The sequence below is a fragment of the Larimichthys crocea genome, chromosome XIII (assembly GCF_000972845.2).
Source record: "Larimichthys crocea isolate SSNF chromosome XIII, L_crocea_2.0, whole genome shotgun sequence".
Lineage (NCBI taxonomy): Eukaryota > Metazoa > Chordata > Actinopteri > Sciaenidae > Larimichthys > Larimichthys crocea.
Window position 1 is genome coordinate 44,534,429 of NC_040023.1, and position 22,960 is coordinate 44,557,388.

The window sequence follows — 22,960 nt, forward strand, 5'->3', positions numbered from 1 at the left end:
GGAAAACGCACGTTCAGAAAGCCAACATGAAAAAGCTGACGACATCATACAACATGTGCATTGATATTTTGCATGACCAGACCACAGGAGGCCGAACAGGAGGCCCCTGCATTATCCCTGGGAAAACCCTGTACACGTTTTTTGCGTGCCAGGCGTCTCTCCCGCTGGTTTGAATAATTAACTTGGGGCCTGTTTATCCTCTGGGCTTATTCAGGACTGCTGGACCGTTGACGCACCCTTTTTAATTCCTTCAGGTTTTGGCTAAAAATGGGGAGACAGCGCTGGCTCTTATGGGACTTGCAATTGAACACACCACACACACACACACACACACACTTTCTACTCGTCAGGGTGTGAAAGTTTGTGGTTTGTGGCAGCCAAGTCATTTCAGGAAGAAAACAAAAGAGAAAAGACTCCTTTGCAAAATGAGATGATGCACAGCTTCTCTGATCTGTTCCCAGTTACCCAAAACACGGGGATTTCTGCTACTTTTCTGTGTATGTGCTTTTGACTCTTGGTGATGGGTGTATCATACAGATATGATAAGAAATCTGTGTGAACTGGAGTGCCGGTAATGGAAAACGTCACAGCGTAAAGGAACACATTTTGTACGTTTAGCTTTGACAGTTCGGATGAAACTGAAAGCTTCATGCAAACAACAACTAGCTGTCAATGTAACTTTAATCCATGTCAGTTAGTGAAAACACATATTGAAAGTTTGCCTCAGCTGAAGTCACCAAGAAGAGGGGAGGGGGGTAAAGAGCCTCAACAAAACGCCTGCGTTTCCGGATCAATGTTGTATTGACGTGACTGGTAGCGAGCAGCAATTTTTATTGTATTTGGCAGGCCATTGATTTGAACACGTGCTGATCTCTCGGCTCATCTATATTCATTTGGACACTTAAAGCATCTTAAAGAGGCAGAGGGAGAAAGGGTGATAGTAGTCAGAGGAAAGACAATGAAAGGGATGAGAAAGAATACTCCATTTGTACAGCGTGTTAACATTGAACTGCATGTTTGTGTACGTGACAGAACATCAGTAAGCATCTAAAGGAAACGGAGTTGAGACAGACGCTTGTTTTACATCTGAACTATCTTTTACATCCAACACAGAAACGTGGCAGACCTCCAACGTCCGTCTGAAGTGTGTTTGCTTACGCGCACATTTTCTATTTTGATCCGCCTTTACAAAGTCCGCCAAATATGTAAACATAGTTCAACAAAATGCAGCTCTTGTGTAGTGTATAACATACCCAAGGACATAGCTCAGCAGCCATTACGGAGCAATCTCCAGCTCTGGTTTCACTTCCCATTAGCCATTCAGAGCCATGACAATACCCAGGGGGGGAGACAGTGCAGCCCTGGCTTTTCCCCTCTGCCAAGGCCCTCACATTAGTCAGTTCTCGCTCTAAATATACACCCAAGCAAAATGTCCCACGTTCTGCAAGATGATGAAATTGTTTTGTTACTAAACGGGACTGAAATTAATTTGCCTACCTTCTTTCTCTTCCCGTATTTATTAAAAAAACAGAAGAGCGTGTGAGGAGATGCGACCTCAGCGACCCTGGGGAGGCATCGTCAAGGCCGCCGAGGTCGTGTTTGGAAATGGAAGTGGCCGTGCTGTGCACAGAGTACTACACGTGACACGGAGCTGCGTTAAAGCGAGGAGAGTTAGCAGATATATCTCATTCAACTGAATGTGGTCTGCGATCAGGTAGCCAGGTTTTTTTTTTTTTTTTTTTTTTTTTTTTGGGACTGAAGTGTGGAAATTCAATCCAGCACATTTGGAAACGCTGCATTGTAATGTGACTGCACTGCCATGATCTTATCCTTGTCCTGTATGCCTGTCCCAGTGGCCAAGTCAGTTTTACCCCTTTACCCCTTAGCGTCCCCCCCTCCACCTCTCTCCTCCTCGCTTTACCCACACCTCCGGTCCCAGATTACCCATCAATCCCATTTTATTTCACTGGCTCAGACAGCCCACCAATCAGGCGGCAGGATGGGGAGGAATATGATAGTGGATTGGCTCTTGGTGGGGGGGAAGGGGTGGAGCAGCTCAGCCATCCCCTAACAACAGCAGCGTGCTGTGAGATGAGTGAATGAGAGAGACGGAGCGAATTTCTCCCTCTCTGCAATTTACTTCTTCTTCTTCCTTACTCGCCTCTCGTACCAAAGCCCCTCTGTCCTCCTCTGAATCTCCCATCATGCACACTTGCGCCGTCTCAACAATAGTGCCCCCCCACCCCCAAGCCAACCCTCGACTGTCAGTCTGCATATGACTGCTGACTCTGTTGCTCACAGCGACACTGAACAGAGCTCTGCCAGGGCTTCAGCACACACACACACACACACACACACACACACACACACACACGATGCTGTGGAAGCTCGGGGGAGGTCAGGCTGGTTCCTAGCGGAAGGAAACAAATTACACATTGTGCCACACATGCCCACACATATTCGCACGCACTCACGTATGTATGCACTTCCACACACGCGCACGCTCGTGTTGAACGGGGGTCTCTCTGCTGACCTACTTCTTTACTGTCACTCAGAGGCAAACACTGGGCGCGCTCGCTCTCAATGTAAACTCTGCAATAAAGCTGCATGCATGATGTGAATGTTTAGGATCAAAAGAGGACTCTAACCTCACACCCGCCACACCTCCCGCACCCCCCCCCCTTCCTCCCCTCTATCGTTCCTGTGGCGAGGGTACAGCAACAAAAAGAGGCCCCCTTCTGTAGACTAGAGGTGTTAACAGCCAGCCACAGCCACAAGCAGCCATCTTGTCTGTTTGTTGAATAACAAAAAAAAAAAAAAGAGAGAGAGAGAAGAAAGATGTCTGGAAAGTGTGTGTGCGTGGGTCTGTGTGTTATCACCCAGGGGCCTTTAAACTTTCAGATGCCAACTATGAACAATGTCATTTTTGCAGTTTTGTAACATCACATCTTGAATTCCATCCTGTGAATGTCTCGTGACAGCGAGAAATCTTTTTTGGTCGCAGCGGCGGACAGCTTCATTCATACTGCTTTCAACCAAAAACGACCTTGACATGCTTTCTCTGCTGCTGTACTTAAAGCCATTCTTCTTCTTCTTAAGCACAAAGTGCTTCAAGCACCAACAATCAAAGTCCTGGCCTCTGTCTGAGCCACTTGTTGTTGTTTTTTGCAGGTTATTATTATTACGAACACCTGAAAGATTGATATAGTTCGGCCTCAAGTCAACTGCCACTCAGTCAAGATAAGCAACGTTTGGATTACAGCCTGTGAATACGCAAGTCTCCAGCATACTACACACAAAAAAAAAAAAAAACAACCCTGCACGAAAAGTCATCTGCAATTCAGATCCATCACCGCCAAAGAACCCCACAGGACTGTACTCGCACTTAATTTTTGTTCAGCAAGTCCTGGATGGACGCAGGTTTGGGCGCTGTCTCGGATTACAACTTCAGGATGGAGTTTCACGCTCTAAAATTAAGACACATTTGGGTGAACCGTTTGTACCAGATGCCAGTTAAACACGGGGTTTCAGGTGATTTCCACATAGAACTTGATACATACAACGTTTCTGGTTAAATCAATGCAGTGTAACATGATCATGCAGCTGCGGTGCATTTTTTTTTGTCGCAGTTAGCCACGGTCGTGCATTCATAGCTGGTCGATCATAACTATTTGTGCCATAACACCTGCAGCTAAAACAGGTGAATATGCATAAGGAAGAGAGGTGCTTCCCAGACACACAAAAGCCTTATCAGAGACCTCCAACCACTGCACACACACACACACACACACAACGCAGGAAGCCCACAGAGGGGGGAAGCATGTGCCCATTGTCAGGGGGGTCTCATGAGCCCCCCTGCTCTTTCAGCCCTGACAATAGCTGCATTGATAACACCTACCAGCTAGAGAGATACAAAAGGAGAGGGAGAAGGCACAGAAAGGGGACAAAGAGAAATGGAAGGGAAAAGGCATCGCAGCCTGTCAATGGATATCCATTCACTGTGGTGCCATGCAGAACATTTTCCCCTTAAGAAAATTGAAGTTCTTGTGTGAGAGCAACTTCTCCTCCTCTTATTAGACAAAAACGATAAACACCCCACTCGGGTGTGAAATGAGCTACAGTGAGATGACGGTAAAGAAGAAAGCAGTGGATGTAGATATAACTCCATAACCTTGCATTGGCTATCAGCCAGCGAGTCATTCAATCAGCCAGACTCTGATGGGTGAGGTTGGGCACGCTCAGAATAAACTCCACCAGTGAGTGACAGCCGCCTTCATAAATCAATCCATTTGACAAGTTATTCATACATCAACACCCTCGTTTATGGAAATCATATGCAAACCCGCTGTCGAGCACTAGACGCATTTACAAGGGACTTATCCAATTCTCGCACAAATTCATTTGGTGTTCTAGCAGCGCGGAAGAAAAAAAAGATAATTTTTTATGGCAGTCTATTCACTAACAAGGGAGAGAATAATAAACTGTGCCTGCTTGGAGGTCTGCAAATTTAGACACAGCCAGACATTTCTCAGTAGAGACACGGAATGATGGAATAAAAACGGAAAGTGGCCAACATTAAAATTTGTGTAGGAAACCCTAAAATCTGTTACAGCAGCAGAGGTTGGAGAAAAGGAGATTTGAACATAAGATTCTTGTGATCTTGCAACCACAGACACAGCTAGGAATTCTGTGCCTCATGTCAACAGCTCACTCCAGGCCTGAAACAATAAATATCTAATCCCTGTCATGTTACAGGGCCCCTGTGCAGCTCTGGGGCCCTCTAAAATCGATCGGGGGTTTCCCCCCCATACGGTGCCTCTGCCTGTGACACAAGTGAAGGGAGTAATCAATGGGATTTAACATGTGCTACAGATGCAATAACAAGTGAGTCAAATATTTAGAGCCGTGCGAGAGTTTTTATACGTTTTTGCGTGGAGGGATGATCGACAGTCCGGCGCAATAAGTTTCATGACACGTGGTGAGCGTGCACGGTTGTGCTTCACAGGAACATGACAAAGCCAAAAAGGGAAATCGAGGCAAAGGCCGAGGAGGTGTGTGTGTGTGTGTGTGTGTGTGTGTGTGTGTGTGTGTGTGTGTGTGTGTGTGTGTGTGTGTGTGTGTGTGTGTGCGACCAACAGACGATGTCAGGGATGCTGAGTACACAAAGCAGCTTCATTTCCCTTGATACCACCTTGGACACTAGCTCCACTTGAGATGATATGCATGAGGCTAAACCTCTCTGCTGAATCTTGCAAACACTCATTCAGGGTCAACAAGTCTGACCTACAAGTCTGAGTAAAAAACACTCCTGTGATCACCTCAACAACCTCTTATCTTTTCCAGTAATGATACCACAAGGAGGTTTCGGCGTTAACCTTATAAACAAGCCCCTGACTTGTCACGTTCAACTATACTAATTCAATGCACTAAACAATTCTCTCGCTCCGGTACCAACAGCACTGATCAGGAGAAATGGAACGTCATGTAAGGCGAAGTCGACACAGAGATTAAAAACTCAATATAGGCCAAGTCACTCGATATCACAACAATCATATTTCAGCCACGCTAATCAAATTCACAAGCGTGACCTCTGGGGTATATTAAATGTGTACATAACATGTGTCATCTCTCAAATGTTTTTCAGGGGAGATATCCATCGACACTGGTAAATACAGCGGGGGGGGAAAAAAAGGTAAAGCCAGCAGCAGTCGCAGTAGCTACAACAAATTCACTCCCCATAAAAATGAGCAGTGGGTAGATTTCAGCCTGCAGCTTGCCAGAACCACGGGAGGGAGACTAAATGATTATGTTACAACAACACCGCTCCGGCTCTCTCCGAAAACAACAATCACAGTCTAGGTAGGATATTGCGGCCCCAGTAAAATTAAAGGGGAGTGGGAGCAAGACAGACTGAGGGAGGGAGAGTGGGAGACAGATTTTAATGGAGATCATCAGGGGATGCGTGTCTCTGACTGTGCTGCAGAGCGAGCGACTAGCAAGCAGCTCGAAATTCATACATCCTCTTTATGAGTTGACAGAGGGAGGAGGCAAAGCGGAGATAAGCTCCCCTCTACGTCAAAGTAGCTACGACCGACTGATCCTGTGCAGAACGCGGGCCCCGCGTCAATCAAACCCTATTTGCGCCTTTTTCAGCGAGCCAGAGTTTAAACCCCAAACGACAACACTTCCTCTCGACATACAGCGTTGCACCACTGGGGACGAAAGAAAAACTATGCCTGTGCTGTGACCTTTAAAGGGTTAACCGGCAGCAGGCTGAGCCTAATGCAGATTGTCAGGAAGATAAGATTACCAGTTAGGGAGGTGGTTAATGGAAGCCACCACAGCCCTCCGCTGACAGTTGACAGGAAAGGCAGGAACAGGGCCTGACCATGGTCTCACCAGTGCCTCCTTTCAGACCAGTAACACAAACGTGGATTCAGCCCACTAAATGAGTCAGTATCTACTGAACTTTAATGGTTAAATGACATTTAGGAGAGTTCCTGACTTAAGTTTCTCAACCACAATGACCAAAAATGAATCTGTGACATGAAGATCTAGAGAAATAGTTAAACATGCTGAGTGCATGTTCACACATCATATTCTCAGCTCTATATTTACATTTGGATCTAGTGTTACACTACCACATCATGTTTAGAGACCAAAATTACAAACATAATTTGATTCAAATCAGATTTACAGTCCTGCACACGGGACTGGTGAGAGGCAGGCTGCTGTTGTACCACACATACATACAATGTCAAATAATGAGATTAAAAAGCACAAAATAAAATCAGCGGGAGCTCAAACTGTTCACAAATGTTAGTCATGATCCCAGAAAATTACTGTGTGAAGATATTTCAATTGCCAAACAACACTGACTGCGCTCCACACTGAAGCACACTCAATTTACAATGCAGTACAACTGCTCATTTACAACTCACCTAGACCTCATAGTGTTACATCCAAAGCCTATTTTCTCTGTATTCTGCTGTGTCCAACATCTTAAGCCCTTTTAAAGCCTGTGTGTGTGTGTGTGTGTGTGTGTGTGTGTGTGTGTGTGTTGCTGTATGACTGCAGATTACACTGTAGCCAGAGAACGTTATGAAACAAAGCCAGGGCTTAGGCGAGGGAGTTCCTCTGCTTAGGGAGTTGTAGTGCAGGCCCAGGAGTCCATTCCCTGGCACAACCGCTGGCACAAAAAGACAAGAGGCAATTAAGAAATGATTTTCACCTCACAGCTTGGGACAAAACCCTCATACCTCACCACCCCCCTACTCTTGCTCCACTATCGCACACACAAAGGCAAAGTCTCAGAGGCCTGAGGGGGCCCAGAGAAAGGGGGAACAATACAGGAGAGGGAGAGAGAGAGAGAGAGAGAGAGAGAGAGAGAGAGAGAGAAAAAGTGGAGTATAAGAATAGTGAGAAGGTGTAAAAGAAATATGTGCAAAGGTGACGGTACGGTGTGAGCGTGAGGTGAATAATGGCGTTGGTACAGTGGGGATGAGGAATGAAGGTGATGCATGAGGGGCGATTAGATGGCGTCAGGGTAGCTAGCAGCTCACAGAAAAGAGAGAGAGGGGCGCCCACACACGTATTGTGGCCTCCATCACTGATAATTGACCTCAAAGGGAGGCTGGATGGGAAGAAAAAGTGATGAATTAATGTCCAAACAGAAGAAAGAAGGGGCTCAACAAACATCAGCCTCGTACATGTGGTCGATCAGGTATGGATAATGTACGTCACAGACGGGAGAGGTGTTCTGCTGGCACTTAAATTCAAGGCGTGGGTTTGTTACAAAATAACCTGGCGAGCTGGTTGACTAATCTACAAATTAGAAAACATTACCGGATATATTCTGTCTGACTCAGTCTTTCAAAAGAAATCCAGTAACGATGTTGTCAGTATAACAAAGCAAACAGATCGAGTTGGACGTCGAGTCTCTCGCGCTTTCCACTTTCCAAGTCGTTCTAAATCATTTATTAATGATTTATCGTGCGATACAGTAAACCTCACAGTCAGAGCTGTAGTCCATCATCGCACATGCAGCCCACCTGGGTTGTAGTTAACGCTTTCTGTTAACCGGTTTTCTTGGAAAGACTTGCCATATAATTCATGACTACATTTCTCCAACCTGTCATAAAGATTATGAACGGATCTGAAGTCCTCTATTGTCTTAACACACATGGTTTGCTTCAATAAGGGCATTTACGTTGTGGGTTTAGTAGTGTAGCTCATGTACTTAAAAAGGGTCAAATCACAGGGTCAGTTTGCGAGGGACGTCTCCAAGATTTCTGCTGCCACCCTGACGAAAGCTTCAAGCACTGAAGGTTTAAAGTCAGAAAACCTCAACAGCACTTCTGTTTGGATGATGAAACATTAGTAGATTAAAAGCAAACAGCTATGTACCACTGAGTAAGAACTGTCGTCTGACCATTTGTCATTTAGTATTAAGTTGTTTCGTGCAGACTAACATGCACAAGGCGGTCTGAGTCAAAACCACATTAAGACGCAAGTCACAGCTGCTCTTGTAGTTACAGCTACTGCATTACAAAACATTAGAAACACATTGTTGATCAATCAATTATAATGATGGAACACTTAAGTAGATCTATACCCGCTACCGCTGACTTCTTTTATCACTAATGTGTTTTCAGATTTAGTGCTTTTCTTCTGCGGATGAGTAAAAACACATCATTAATTCATGCGTCACCTCTGGAACACAACAGGAATCAAACACAGAATTACAAACAACTGTCATATATGACCCAGTGATATGAGTAATATGAAATTCCACTCTTGATTTTTAGCAACTGAGCGGTGGGGGTGTTTTTGTCAAACTGAAAATGATTGTCGATAATGGTAAAATAACTGATGTCAGGAGCTGTCAGGAAATTGTGAAAGCTTACAAGTTTCTCATGACTAAAAAAAGTTACTTCACGACAGCTGGGTGATACAAGCAGACGACTAAATTTGAGCATTTTCTCTGAATACACTAGAAAATAATGATCTGTTTTCTCATCTCTCTCTCTCTCTCTTATCAACACTTCATTCCTTGGAAGAAATTTGTATTAGTTTTACAGCATACCAACCTTTGAACCTAAAATTTCCCTTCTCGGCTATATTTTCTCAGTTTCACGGCTGCACACTTGATTTCTCTGACTCACATGATTGCAAGGCATCTGCAGGATCTAGTGACTTCCCCACAATGCAGCCAGGAACCAGATGCTCCAACAACCATCTAACTTTACTCTTCATCTAGTTCCACACCCTCATGAGCGAGACAAAGAGGAAGAGATGTTTGACTTGCTCAGAAACCTTGTCAGTATGTCTGTTTCTATAGAAACCTAAGGGTGGGTGGTATAAAGCCCCCCTTCAGTCATACATGTCCATCCCACACACATACACAACAGAGGCTTAGAGAAGACAGTAAAGCGGTTAGGGGGTTATACTGTCATGGTAACTTCCACTAGTTGGCTTTCAAAATATCTTTACCCAGGGTTTGTTTATATCTTCCTTAAGGCCTGTAAGATTTAATAAGATTTAGGAGTATCTATGGAATGGAATATAGTATTCATAAGTGTCTTAATAAGTTATATTTGACTGAGATTCAGTGGCCCAGAACAGAGAAACCAAATACCGGTTTCACATGTTTCGCAGCCACTAAAGGTTTTCCTACACGCTTAGAAGGCCAGGGTGATACAAGGGGTATTCAGTTGGTTGCAGTCATAATAAATTCTAAACACTGGACCTTTAAAAGTGCTAACCACCACCTGCATTACTCATTTCAGATGTGTGAAAGTGAGCGTAAGGCTTGGATTCAACCAGTGGTTATCTCATTTCCTATCCACGTTCTCAAACAATTCAATCTAAAAACAGTCGATGGCTTACGTCAGCCTTTGTGATGTGCTTTTTCAGGAGCTGCACTCTGCACCGAGTTATTTTGACAGAGATCAGAACACGGGCCTCGCCTTTACTGCCGTCACTGTGGACATTCCACTTTGTGCCTAATTTGATTATTTCTATCCTCTTGGATTTCTTCTCCTTGACGATCACAGGTTGTGATTTCCAGGGCTGGCCCTGTCTCCCCCTCTCCCCCACCCCTCAGGCCTTGTGATGTTTGATCCAGGGCCAGGGGAGGCCAGCCAGACATTCAGCCCAGACTCTGGCGCCCTTCCCTCAGTGTACCATGCACTCTAGCGCCCTGCTGTGAGGCCTGGAGGAAATCACACAGCCAGGAGAATTATAAAAGCCCTCATCTATTGAGCAGAGGTTAAAAACAGGGAGAACAATACCTTTGACCCACCCTCTGCTTTTCCCTGTGTAAAAACTTAAAAAAAAAAAAAGCACCTATTGCTCAAAAAGAGAGAGAAAAAAAATCAATACACAAAAAAAAGAGAAAAGAAAAATCAATATTCCTGTACTGACTGTTGTCAGCTCATACTGTTTTTCATACTGCTTTTCATTTATGGGAATAAGAATAAGGGCAACCCCAGTGACAGCCCCAAAGTGCTTCGCATAACAAGATTACAATGAATAAACATTTAATATTACAGGAAATATAATGCACTATAAACAAAAATTTTCAATAACAGCAAAAAAAAAAAAAAAAAAAAAAGACAAACACTGAAAATGTAAAAAATCAAATTTTTGCAAAGGCATTACAGCTGGGACAAGATTTACCAAGTACGAAATGACAACCCCAGAGGGCCAGATTATGCGTGTGCATTCATGTTAGTATGTTAGGGTGTGTGTGCATGTCTGGCAGGGTGATGTTTGGAGGGGGTTAATTCACACAGCTGTGTAAGATCAAACTGGAGAGGATTCCAAAGTTTCCTTTGGCAGAGCAAATCAAAACAACACGGATGGAGGAATGCGAGTCGTTGACTGAGTGGGAGACCGAGAGGAGAGAGCGACAAAAAAAAACACCAACAACCTAATCATGTCACTAAGCAGTCTGATCTTTCAAGCAAAAGATTATCACATGCAAACCACACACACTCAGTAAAATTAAGACTGAGCGCAGAAACAAGGGAACAGATCCTGCGGATCGCGCGGTGGCTCCTCCTCTGCAACTGCGAGGCAATTTCACAGCCAAGCGAGGAGGAAAATACCCGTTTCTTCCGTCCTCCATCCAGCGCTATCCCACGAAAGCTCCCGATGCCTCTTTTCCCCCTTTGTAGCTGCGCTGAGTAATAGAGCGAATGAGTTGAGAGGGAGGAGGTGAGAGATAGAGTGGAGCAGGAAAAAAAAAATCCACTCAGTATTCTGTTACAAGATCAAGATGTGGGGGGTGGGGTGGGGCGGGGGGGGGGGGGGGGGGGGGGGAGTAATGCGTTTCTCATGGCGGTTGGAGGATGAGGTTGTAGGATAGACGCAAACAGAATGTGTATATATATTGACCTGCGAATCAAATAAACCATTTATTCTGCCTCTTACAGCCCTCATCCTCCCACCACCACCACCACCACCTCCTCCACCTCATTCCTCCCGTTTTCTCACACAAGAGCTGACACAGGAACCGGCACATCCGACAACTCAGCAGCATCACGGATACCCCTCCACCTGCCATGCTTCAGCATAAAAAAACACGCCCTTGTCCATCTTCCAAATACAGATTTGCGGGCAGAATTGGGACAAGTGAGGGCCAGATGCAGTTAACACATTTTCTATAACCAGTCATTTTCCTTAAATATCAGTCAAAACCCACAAGATATACAAAACATTATGCCTTGAATCAATAAGCTTTGTATAAAACGTCTTGGCACCACACTAGCTTTCCTACATCTACTTTTTTTTTTTTTTTTTTTTTAAACCATTCAGTGAGGGCTGAAAAGTAGAGATTAGGCAGCAACAGTGGTCACCCAGCCACTTTGCTCCACTGGCTCATTACTCCCTGGTTGGGGGTGGGGGGGGCTGCCACCCTGAATTAAGGCCTCCCTCGCAAGGGGCCAAACGCTCGGTGAAAAGGGTTGCATTCAAGAGCACTTTAACAGAAGGGAGAACTAGCCACGCATGTTGGAGGGCCACAAATGACTGTCATGAAAAAAAAGAGATAATGATAGTCAAATATATATACATATAAGTTATCACAGGAAAATACCCTCATGAGAGATTAAATGAGAGAGAGATTCATTGGCCCATTTGCCAAGGCAGCGCCCTTCCAAAGAAGACCTGAATAGAGTGGCCGGTGGCTTGTTGGCAGGAAGAAACAAACTGCTCCATCATAAAGAAAATGATTCATAGATGCTGCACTTGGTAGAAGGCTTGTGAGACCGCAACGCATAAGAAGAACTGCTATGAATGTACACTGAATGGTAAAGTATTCCCGGACTGAAATATGATGACGCCATAAAACCAACTATCTTCAGAGAAAATGATAAATCAGCATAAAAGCATCTTCTTGAGAAGGTTCAGGATTTCTTCATCTTAGCATCACAGTCGAGACGTTTTATGATGCTGCCTGCAAGAGTCTTACTGGCATATGTTTGACAGTGAAACTGTGGTGTTCCGGGCAGAAAGAGAAGGGAGTAATGGAGGATCGATACTGACTGAGCCTCTGCTCTGTTGCTTCATCCCCCGAGGCTTAATTCACTGGATGTGTAAAGACGACGGTGTCACAATAGGGGATCAGATGGGATTGACCACGGGATGAAAATGTAAGGAGTGTTTATTAAACTGATGTAGCCGAGATGAAGAGCTGGGAGAGGGTGAGCAGAGATCGGTCAAGAGGTTGTCTGAGAGATGTACATAATGGTCATTAAAGCTAATGCCAGACTAAGCTACAATTCAAAAACGGATGAAAAACAACCTAATGCCTCCTGTTCCAGCTCACAGCTTAAAGACCAGGCTGTAATGTGAGCTGGAAACAAAAGGTAACTCAAGATTTGTGAGTTTTTGTGGGTTTTTTTCTAAAAATACATATGTGTCAATGCTTACAGGAAGATATGGTGAATTAAAAAAAGAAAAACTCAATTGTTTTCTTTTCATTCTACTATTGCTAAATGTCCTTCGTGGGCCCCCATAAAGCCTGCAAGGCCAAACCAAAGACAAAGCTAAAGTGTTGATTCAGCTTCATAGGGATCCTGAACGGATAAGCTGTGGCAACCACTCACTCATTCACACACACACACACACACACACACACCCATGCATGAGTGAGCATGCGTGTGTACACACACACACACACACACACACACACACACACACACACACACACACACACACACACACACACACACACACACACACACACAGCCTCTCAGGGCCTGACCAGCTGTCTCACTCCCCCCCATCTCCATCCAAACCCACAGGAGCAGGAGGATATAAATCACTCGGCAGAATGAAGACGCGCACGGAGGGAACGCACGTGGTGTACGTGACACACACGCACGTGCACACACACAAAAACACACACACGCCCTCGCTTGCATTGGCCGTCCACAACTGCACTGTGTCCAACTATTGGAGCATATGCTGTAAAACACACCTACACTGGCCTGTGCACACATTGCTCGTGACAGAAACACACACACACCATATAACAAAGGCGGTCACGCCCAGTTTTATGTCATTACTCTTAAACATGCTACGCTGCTGATAGCCACAAGATACATTACGAGGCTGTCCTTAAAACTGGTTTATCTCACGTAGTGACTGCAGGTGCACACCTAAAGACCTTTGCCTGTGTGTGTGTGTGTGTGTGTGTGTGTGTGTGTGTGTGTGTGTGTGTGTGTGTGTGTGTGTGAGAGAGAGTGTGAGTGTGAGAGAGAGAGCGAGTGTGTGCTGGTGCCAGCAAAGAGTCAGAGATTGTGGTCAATGTCAACAGCTGATAAGAGAAAAAGGTCATATTGCATAACCGGAGTTTGTGGCGTGCGTGTGACATAATGCTGTAGGAAACCGACGCAAAAGAAGAGGAGGGAGGGAGACAGAGACAGTAAAGGGTAAACAGGGAGGGAGTCTGTGTTTATGCCGGAGAAAAGAGCTGAGTGGTGATGCATTTGGCCGCTGAACATCCATCGCCGGTCCAAATTGAAGCCGGCAGCTCACAGAGCGCCTGTAATGATGCAGTAAACTCTCTGTTGGCAAAGCTGACTTTATTTAAGGGGAAAAAAGGGCTCCCTTCTCCTCATTTCAGTGCAAACTTAATAAATACATAAATAAATAAGGCTGAATTAAAAAGAGGCCGGGCTCGCCAGCTTCACTCCCAGGAAAAAAAAAATTCTGGCAGTGTTTGTCAAGGCTGCAGGCCCTGCGAGAGGAGAGATGAGGCCGAAGGGACGCTGAGGCTGTGCCTGCAGCATGGGAAGGACTTGTTTCCTCCTTGCTTCAACACATAAAAAAAAAAAAAAAAAAAAACTGTTGAGGAGAGGACAAGTAGAGTGAGGCAATGTTCAATTACCTGACAAATTTCAGTGCAGCAGAAACTTTAATTGTTACTCTGACACGGAGAAAGAAGGCTGTAAAAACACATCCCGTTATGCGTTTTCCTCTTTCTTAGAAATGGTATGAAGTATATGGTGTGCTCTATGTTTTCTCTGTGAAACACACACACACACACACACACACACACACACACACTTTGTTTCAGTTATTTTCCATTGTGTGTAAATTGCTGGCATCTTCAAGAAGACTTCTTATATTCTTGGCAGTTACTTTTATGCCACGCTGATACAGTTTGGCAACCTAATCAAAGTAGCCCCGCTTTGATTTTTCCCCTTCAGTGAATGAAAAATAATAAAGCTGGTGTTAGTTTAAAATGAAAAAGAATGATTCTCTGTTGCCTTGAAGTTTGAACATCACGCTGGAGTCAAACTTCTGCATGGGTATACATTCACAGAAAAACTTGTCTGAGGTGTCACTGAGAATGCAGCAGCACATATGGAAAGCACTTTTATCTCTTACCATAGTGCCTTTCACAGGTGCCACGTGGAACGTAACCATAGTGAACGTGGTCAAATAAACAGGCAGTAAAACATAGCTTTTGCCACAGTACACTTTGGTTTGCCCCGGTAGCCATAGTGACGGGGAGGTTGCAAAGTGAACCCTGCCATGTTGCACACGTGAGGAGAAGGGAGCTTATGAAAGAATAATTTGCATTGAAACATAAGGTTAAATGAAGCGCATTGAGGCTCAGGCACGGTGAAAAAACAACCCTGTGACCCTCTCTTCATGGTCCTACATGAGGCCCACATTTCATTTGGACAGCCCAAGAACGAGAGAGCGAGACAGAGACAGAGAGACAGGGAGATAAAGAGAGGAAAAGGAGGAGAGGAGGGGGAGAGTCTGTGCCTTTGCACTCCCCCATTCTGCCCCCGCTCTCTATTTTTGTTTCCTCTTTTTGTGCACGCTCAACGCACACACTCACAGTGCAATGGATTTTCAACTTGGCCCTCATCAGTTGTGCGCCTGATGAAACAAACACTGACAGCCTCTTTACATTTGTAAAGGCCCCTGCAGCAGCTGTGCTTGTCCCACACACACACCATGCGTGCACACAAACACGCACTAACACACACACACACAGAACCTTTGAATCGGAGGCCTAGCCCCAGCTGGGGCCTACAGGAAGAGCAGACTCTGCACAAAATGGCCCTGGCTGCACTGAGCTGCGCTCTGCCGCACTCTCCTGCTATTCTAGCTTACACACATTCACAAACACATGCGCACACACACACACACACACACACACACACACAGTATGTGTCATGTTTCGTTAGACAGAACAACACTGCCGCACATTAGCACTTGCTACCTCAGTCAATGCACAGCACCTACCCCTCAACCGCTGGCTTGGAAGGCACCAAGAAATGAAGAAAAATAAACATAGAACAACACATTTTTTACACATTTTAATGAGAGCAGAGAGACGGCGTGCTCGCTCGCTCTTGCCGTGTCACTCAACATGACATTAGTGACGAAGCATCTTTGGAAAAAAGAAAAAAAGAACTGACGGGGCAATCTGGCTTTCCTTTTTGGATTCAGTTGACGGCTATCAATCCAAGCAGTGAATGGTAATTGCCTTATTTGCTTTTATTAAGGACTCATCCCCCTTTTTTTCAATCATTTTATGACTGATGAATTTTAATATCGGTCGCAGATAGTGGATGTTTGTTGGGTGCAGGAGGTGGGGATGGGAGGGGGCAACAACTCACACTTGTGTTTCAGGGGAAATGGTTAAGCCAAGCATGTATAATTGTCTTACGCTAATTAAGGGGGGTTGGAATGGGGGGAGGGGTGGATCAGTAGGGGCCAAGAGTCCTGTCTCAAAGCCCGGAGGTGGAGGGTGTGTGTGTGTGTGTGTGTGTGTAAGGGGGGGTTCTTGGGGATCTGGAGTCCTCCAGGTTGTTGTAGTAATGCACGTATGTGAGCCTTATTTGGTCCGAGCCAGACTTTACGCATTAACTGCAGCTGCTGAAAACACATGACAGATGTGACACACATGCACACACAGACAGGACAGAAACATGCATCCTGCATTCGGGCACACAGACAAACCATTTCCCCATCCCTGATGTTCGTATGAATAGTAAGCTATGAATAGACTGATTTTAAATAAAGCCTGTCTAAATTTAGAGAGTGTGACACTGGTGCCCATCACAGTCTGGTTCAATTTTAAGTGGGGACTTTTGTTTCAGCTAGTCATCAATTCTATGGCACATCCTGTTTCCTCAATTCAGCAGGAGGCTTACGACGACTTCACAGAACCCAGAACTTTGTTTTCTTTGCAATATTCAGCCCACTTGTCTCTGACTATAACATAAAGAACACCGTGGACTGCAATGCACCACGTAAGATCATTTTAAACAGCTGTCTGTCTTCCAGCGAAGAAATGTTGATGCCTGCAGTGTTTCAGCACGTAGTCTTCCTGCCCGTGATGCTGTGTGAGATACGTGTGCCACCATAAGAAGTCATACAGGCGTGTTAGAATGACATCATTTTAAGAGAGGGGATTTTTTTTAATATTTTTTTTATCTTCAATGAGACAGCAGTATGTAACAGACAGGAGCGGAGAAACCACCCTAAAAAGTGGCCAATTTAAAGCTTCATTTTCAGAAATTAATTTGTCTTGCTCATATCTATTTTTTTCCTCCACATTTTTACCAGTTATGAGACGGAAACCACGAGGATATCCAGCTTATTATTAGCAGGAATAGTCAGAGTGTGCTTTAATTGACTGCGTATGAAATGAGTTTAATTCTCCAGATTTGAGAGACGCTGCCGAATAAAGCTGCACGCAAACAAACCTCTTCATATTTAATCTAATTGTTCACTTGCTCCCTGCAAACCTGTTGCTTCACTTAGGCCTTCTTCTTTTTTTTTCCTGCCACATTTCCTTTCAAGCACTAAATACATGTGACAGATTGTGCCGTTTGCAGTGTGTTGAGTTATCAGACTGTCTGCAGGAGTTACACAGCTTCTTTTTTTTAAAAGACACTCCACGTGTTGTGGACTGGGGATGGGGGGTTGGAGGTGGAGGTGGGGGGTCGGCTCTGCTGACTCCAGCTTCAGAGCATTAACAGATATGATATGCCCTCGTGCAATTAAACGCAACAATGTGTCCCATTAAGCGCGTGACGATAATTCACAGCAACAATCTAAAAATACATCAAAACAAGTGCAGGGAAACTTTAATGCACGCACACGCACGCACGCACACGCACGCAGGCCCGGGCAGAGAGCAGTGTGCATGAAAAACGATACACGGTAACTTAGTCGACTGATATGCTGAGCCATTCACACTTTGCAAGATTAAAAGTCTTTGTTTCATTCATGAGGGGAGGACAAATAGGCGTTCACCAGACCTAAGCCTAGACCTAGGACTACAATTTAAGCCGAGCTCAGGCTCAACTAGCCCCCTTCTTTCCCCCCCACCACACACACACACACACACACACAGAAATCCAGCAGTGTTACTTGCAGAAAGAAAATGGTTGCTTCTTGGTATCGCTTCATACATGAGCCTCTGCAATGCGACTGAACACAGCCTCTTTAAAAAAGATTGGCTCATTCACAAACACTGTGCTCAACCGCACCGACCACGTAATGTGCACTTTAATGTGAATTCGGTAGCCGGAGGACGAGGACTCAAACGCTTGGAAGCTAATCCCCCGGTAGTATTGCAAAAAAAAAAAAAAAAAAAAAAAAAAAAAAAATGGAGTTATCCCTCAGCGGGCTGCTGCAATATCTGCTCGTTCACAGAGGTCACACGGAGACCTGCGAAACCACCGAGACCCTGACGGACTGCTCGCTAACGGGAGGGCTAATAACGAAGACAAGCGAGCACAAGAGTGCCCCCACATTGTTTCCAGTGCTGGAAATTGAAGGAATATGCTGAATTGCATGACCCCCTTTCCCTGCTGCTCTCCCTCACTCTTTATGGAGGAAATTAAAGAGCCACAACAGTCCGCGAAACATGTCGGTTTGCCAGAGCCCACAGCGGAAAAAACAGACACCGGGCTAGCGTCAACACAAAGTCTAAAACGTTAAGCCCGAGCACCAGAATGTGTTTATGTTCACAGGCTCCGAGCGGAGATAAAAAATGCTCGGCATGGGACGAAATGGAAGCCGAAATAGCTGAGCCATGGCCGACAGGCTCGTCTTCGCGGCTCTGAATAGGAAGGAACGGGGAGGGGGGGTGAAAGCCGAACAAAAGCCTTTTCTGGAAACACTTTGCCAAGTCCTTTTTAATATGAAACCTTTCACAGTTTATCACGCAGCAGAGACACACCGTGCATCCCCCCCATCACGCGTTAAAACGGGGCAAAACGAGCGAAGCAGTCACCCCCTCCCTCCCTCCCCAAAGCACCCGATGTTCAAATAGCCTAAAACATGTCTGATGTCTAAGAAACGCTGCAACACAGACACTGAATAAACACCGCTGTCTCTTTAAATACAAAGCATGTAATTGTTAACACGTTGAGGTAACTTACAGCCGTTACCTTTTAAAAAGGATATTTGACCCAAATAGTGCACAGACAGGCTGATGGTAACCTTCACAGCCCGTGATGAAAGTTTATGCATTTTCATCGAGGCAAACTTGAATAGAGCGATCGCATTTGTGAGCAAATGAGGCATAAAAAAAAGAGAGAACGTGGGTTTACTTACATATTTCTTCTGAATGATATTCCTCTTAGGTCTTTCCTTGCTCATTATGCAATCCCCCCAAAAAAATGTTTGGCTATAGAGAGAATGGCCACATGAATTTCTTTCTTTGACTCTCGCCTCTCCCGGAGCACCACCGAATGACGATTTAAATCCCCGGCTCTGTAGGCAAAGCTCGCTGGCTTTGCAGAATCCTCCTTCGGTGTTTCCCCCTCAAACTATTCGGATATAAATCCCCCCCCCCACAAAAAAAATCAAGGGTCGACGACGGACAGAGACGGGCTGAAGCCAAACTCACTCGGGGATAACATAGTCAAAACAAATGCACAACAATAAGTTCCATTCGCCAAAACAGCTCGGCTTCTAGTCTCTGCGCACTCGCTCCCGGCTCTTTTCAAATACATGAATATACTTGAGGTGATGTCAACAAGTTACATCTTGTTCTGAGGTGACGATACGACGAGATATTAATAAATAAAAATTAAAAAAAGAAAAACGTTAGGTGTCACGTCTTTTTCTAGCTGGAGCCTACGGTCGACGAGAGAGCTCTCCAGCGGCACGGCTGTACTGACTGAGAGCAGCTTCTTTCTTCCCCAGTTTCAGCCTCTCAGCCTATCACATCCTTCACCATCAGCGGCAACTTTAAAATGCCAGTGACACGACCCCGGACACAAAACACTGCGAAATAACGCGTTACCGTCCCCTTTTCGTGGATTCATAGTGTGTTTGTTGCATTTTCAGCAGAGAGTGTTTGCAGTGATATTACCCAAAATAACTCATGTAATGTTATAGCACTGAGGCTTTGTGTGTGTCTGTGGCATTTAAAGGAGACATGGGTGGTAACAGGTAAGTTTATACTTCCCCTATGCTGGTACTATTTTAAATCCTCTGTTATCATAATAGTCCTAAGCAGATAATACATAGCCTAAAATAAATAAAGAAGAAGTGACCTTAGAGGGTTTTTTATTTCCTGTTATGATCATATGAGGAACAATCAAATGTTTAGATAGACGGTATTTATGATGTCTGTGTTCACTTGTTTAGTGTTTTCAGAATCAGAATCAGAAATACTTTATTAATCTCCGCAGGGAAATTGTGTTTTTAGCTAAAACAAGAAGTCCCAGGAAAAAAAGAACATGAAGTGGCTTCTAAATGTGTATGTAAATGACAGCCCCCAACCCCCACTCTCCACACCACCCTCACAGAGTGAAACATTAGAAAGACTTGCTTTCGGGAGCCCTCCATTTTAGAAAAGTTAAAGATCCAGTGTGTAAGATTTAGGGGCGCTCAGAAAGTGGAATATCATCTGCATAACTGTGTTTTCATCAGTGTACAATCACCTGAGTATAATATTTTTTTTGTTTTTTGTTACCTTAGAATGATACTTTTATATCTACAGACATGGTGGGTCATCTTCAACAGAGGCCATCATGTTTGTACAGTAGCCCAGAACAGACAAACTAAAAACATGGGCTCTAAACAGGGACGTTTGTGGTTTTCGCACATTTCACATCCACCACAGTTTCTCCTTAGGCCTCAATAGGTGTGGCGGTAAACAGGGCAGGGAGAGTATAATCAGTGTATTTCAGAAACTGTTTCCTGGCCTTATAGTAAAATTACATAATCCCTCTGGAGCACCACAGGAAAACACACAGTAGTGTCCAAAATAAACTAGCTGCTACCTGTAAATCTGAGTTAGTGAGTCACACACTTCCAACCCACAACAAAAAAACAAAAAAAAAAATCATGGGATAACATTCTTGGCCTTTTTATCTGAGTGCATACAGTGGCTGCACATTTTCATTGAAGGTTGTCCCTTCAATTTGCATGGCTTTGTATAATTTGCATTTGGACTCACGCATATTTGCTCAGGTCATTCACTTTTGCGTTAACCACTCTATGATGACTTTAACTGACTCTGTCCTTATCCCCCTTTACCAGAAGTGGGTTTGCTGTGTCGTTATTCTAATATACTGAGTGGGACGGTTACTCCATATAGACCCAGTAGGTTAAAAAATGATGTGAGTGTGTGTGTGTGTGTGTGTGTGTGTGTGTGTGTGTGTGTGTGTGTGTGTGTGTGTGTGTGTTTCAAAACACAAATATAGTTGTAGCCTTGTCTCCAAGGTATGACTGAATGAATACAAGTTTTTTTTTTTTTGTAAACTCCACAGTATATAAACTCACATAATTAGTCAGTCATGACCTGGATTAGTTAACTAAAAACTGCACTAGCACTGTCACTCAGTCCTTCACTTTGGTTCAGACTTAAATATCTCAACTATTGGATGGATTTCCAAAAAATGTAATTATGACAGTTGTGGTCTCAAGAGGATGAGTCCTACTGAATTTGTTGACGGCTTTACATTTTGCAACGTTTTTATCTTAAGAACATCTACCTACAGATATCCAGATGATGAATCTTGATGACTTTGGTAATGCCTTGATTTTTGACCTAATAGCACCAGTAGGTCAAAATTAATATTTTAAAGTATCCCAGAGTTATCATAATGGATTGGCACATTGGCTTTGATAATCTCTTGACTTTTTCTCTAGCGCCACCATGAGGTTCAAATTTGTGATTTTCAGTGAAATGCTTCAACAACCACTGGATGAATTGTTTGCTACCACAGATAAAAAAAAAAACAGCACAACATCTGTCAATCAAAGCAGCCACACTTGATATACACTAAATATGCATAACTTTAAATAATTTAACGTATTTAGAAATTCATCCTCAGTACAGTTGTCATGAACGGGGAAATTAGCTAAAGAGAAACTGTTTTTTGTACCAGGCTGTAAACATGTTTATTTCTGCTGTGAAGTTGGACATTTGAACATGGGGACTTATGGAGACTGACTCAAGTGGCCATTTGAGTAACTGCAGTTTTTGGCATTTATGCATTGGCTTCATTTCAGAACCACTGAGGTTGTGAACAGGGTTAACATTATACTTACTTAGCATTGTCATGGTTAGTATGCTAACATAAGTATTTAGTTCAAAGCACTGCTGTGCCTTAAGTACAGCCTCAAAGAGCCAGTTGTGTGAATAGACTCTTTGTCTTGTTTAAGGTGACATGAAATTCTTTACGTACATTAGATATTCATAGGTAGCACCTGTGGGCCTGAGTATTTGTAAGGGGTACCTGTTTGGGATCAATGTTAGACAAGTTCTCTCACTGTTGTTTGGTTTCCAAAGATTTCAGACAGTGAACTGTTGACCGTGCAGGCGAATTTCAGCAGCCATTACTTCTGCACTACTTATAATTGAAGATTATCAATAAATAGAGTGCTCAGTCAAAATTCATCTGGTTTTCCAAAGTTTTCTGACATTGGATTAGGAGGGTCTGTGTGTGACATCCATACCTATTCCACACTGTGATTTGTCAGCTGGGCCAAAGTAAGCAGAGGGCCTGTGGTTTAAACTCTTGAAGTGGTCAGACAGCACGTCAAAAAAAATAGTTCTGACCAAGTTTTCTCTAAAGTCCTAACAACTATAGGTAACTAACGTTTCTATCTCATTTTTCCTGCATGTCTTGACAGAGGAAACCGGTATGATCAAGACATGTTAAAAATAGATTCAGCATCTCCCTGAACCCCTAAAAGCTGGACTACGATCACTCACCAGCGTCCATGCAATCATGCTGATTTCATTATCATTCATGCAACGAGGAAGAGCTATCGATGCCTCCTCTGTGTTTGATGTAGCTTTAGCATAACGCACCAAATGATCAAAGTACTGAACTTACCCATGAATGCATGAACAAAGACATCAAATCAATAGCTGACGGGTCAATAATTCTAAGCATGGCTAGCAGATGACATGGTATGTATGTAGCACCCCATTAAGTCACGCTGCATG

At 44.2% G+C, this 22,960-nt stretch overlaps 1 protein-coding gene across 1 annotated transcript in view; it reads right to left on the reverse strand.

The window, feature by feature from the left end:
* jarid2b (jumonji and AT-rich interaction domain containing 2b) overlaps positions 1–19,760 on the reverse strand; it is a 103,847-nt gene extending 84,087 nt beyond the window's left edge. Inside the window, exon 1 of the mRNA XM_019263299.2 lies at positions 19,105–19,760. Within this exon, the coding sequence (XP_019118844.2) occupies positions 19,105–19,149 (45 nt within the window). The 5' untranslated portion in view covers positions 19,150–19,760. The remainder of the gene's footprint in view (positions 1–19,104) is intronic.
* Positions 19,761–22,960: the final 3,200 nt, after the last annotated feature.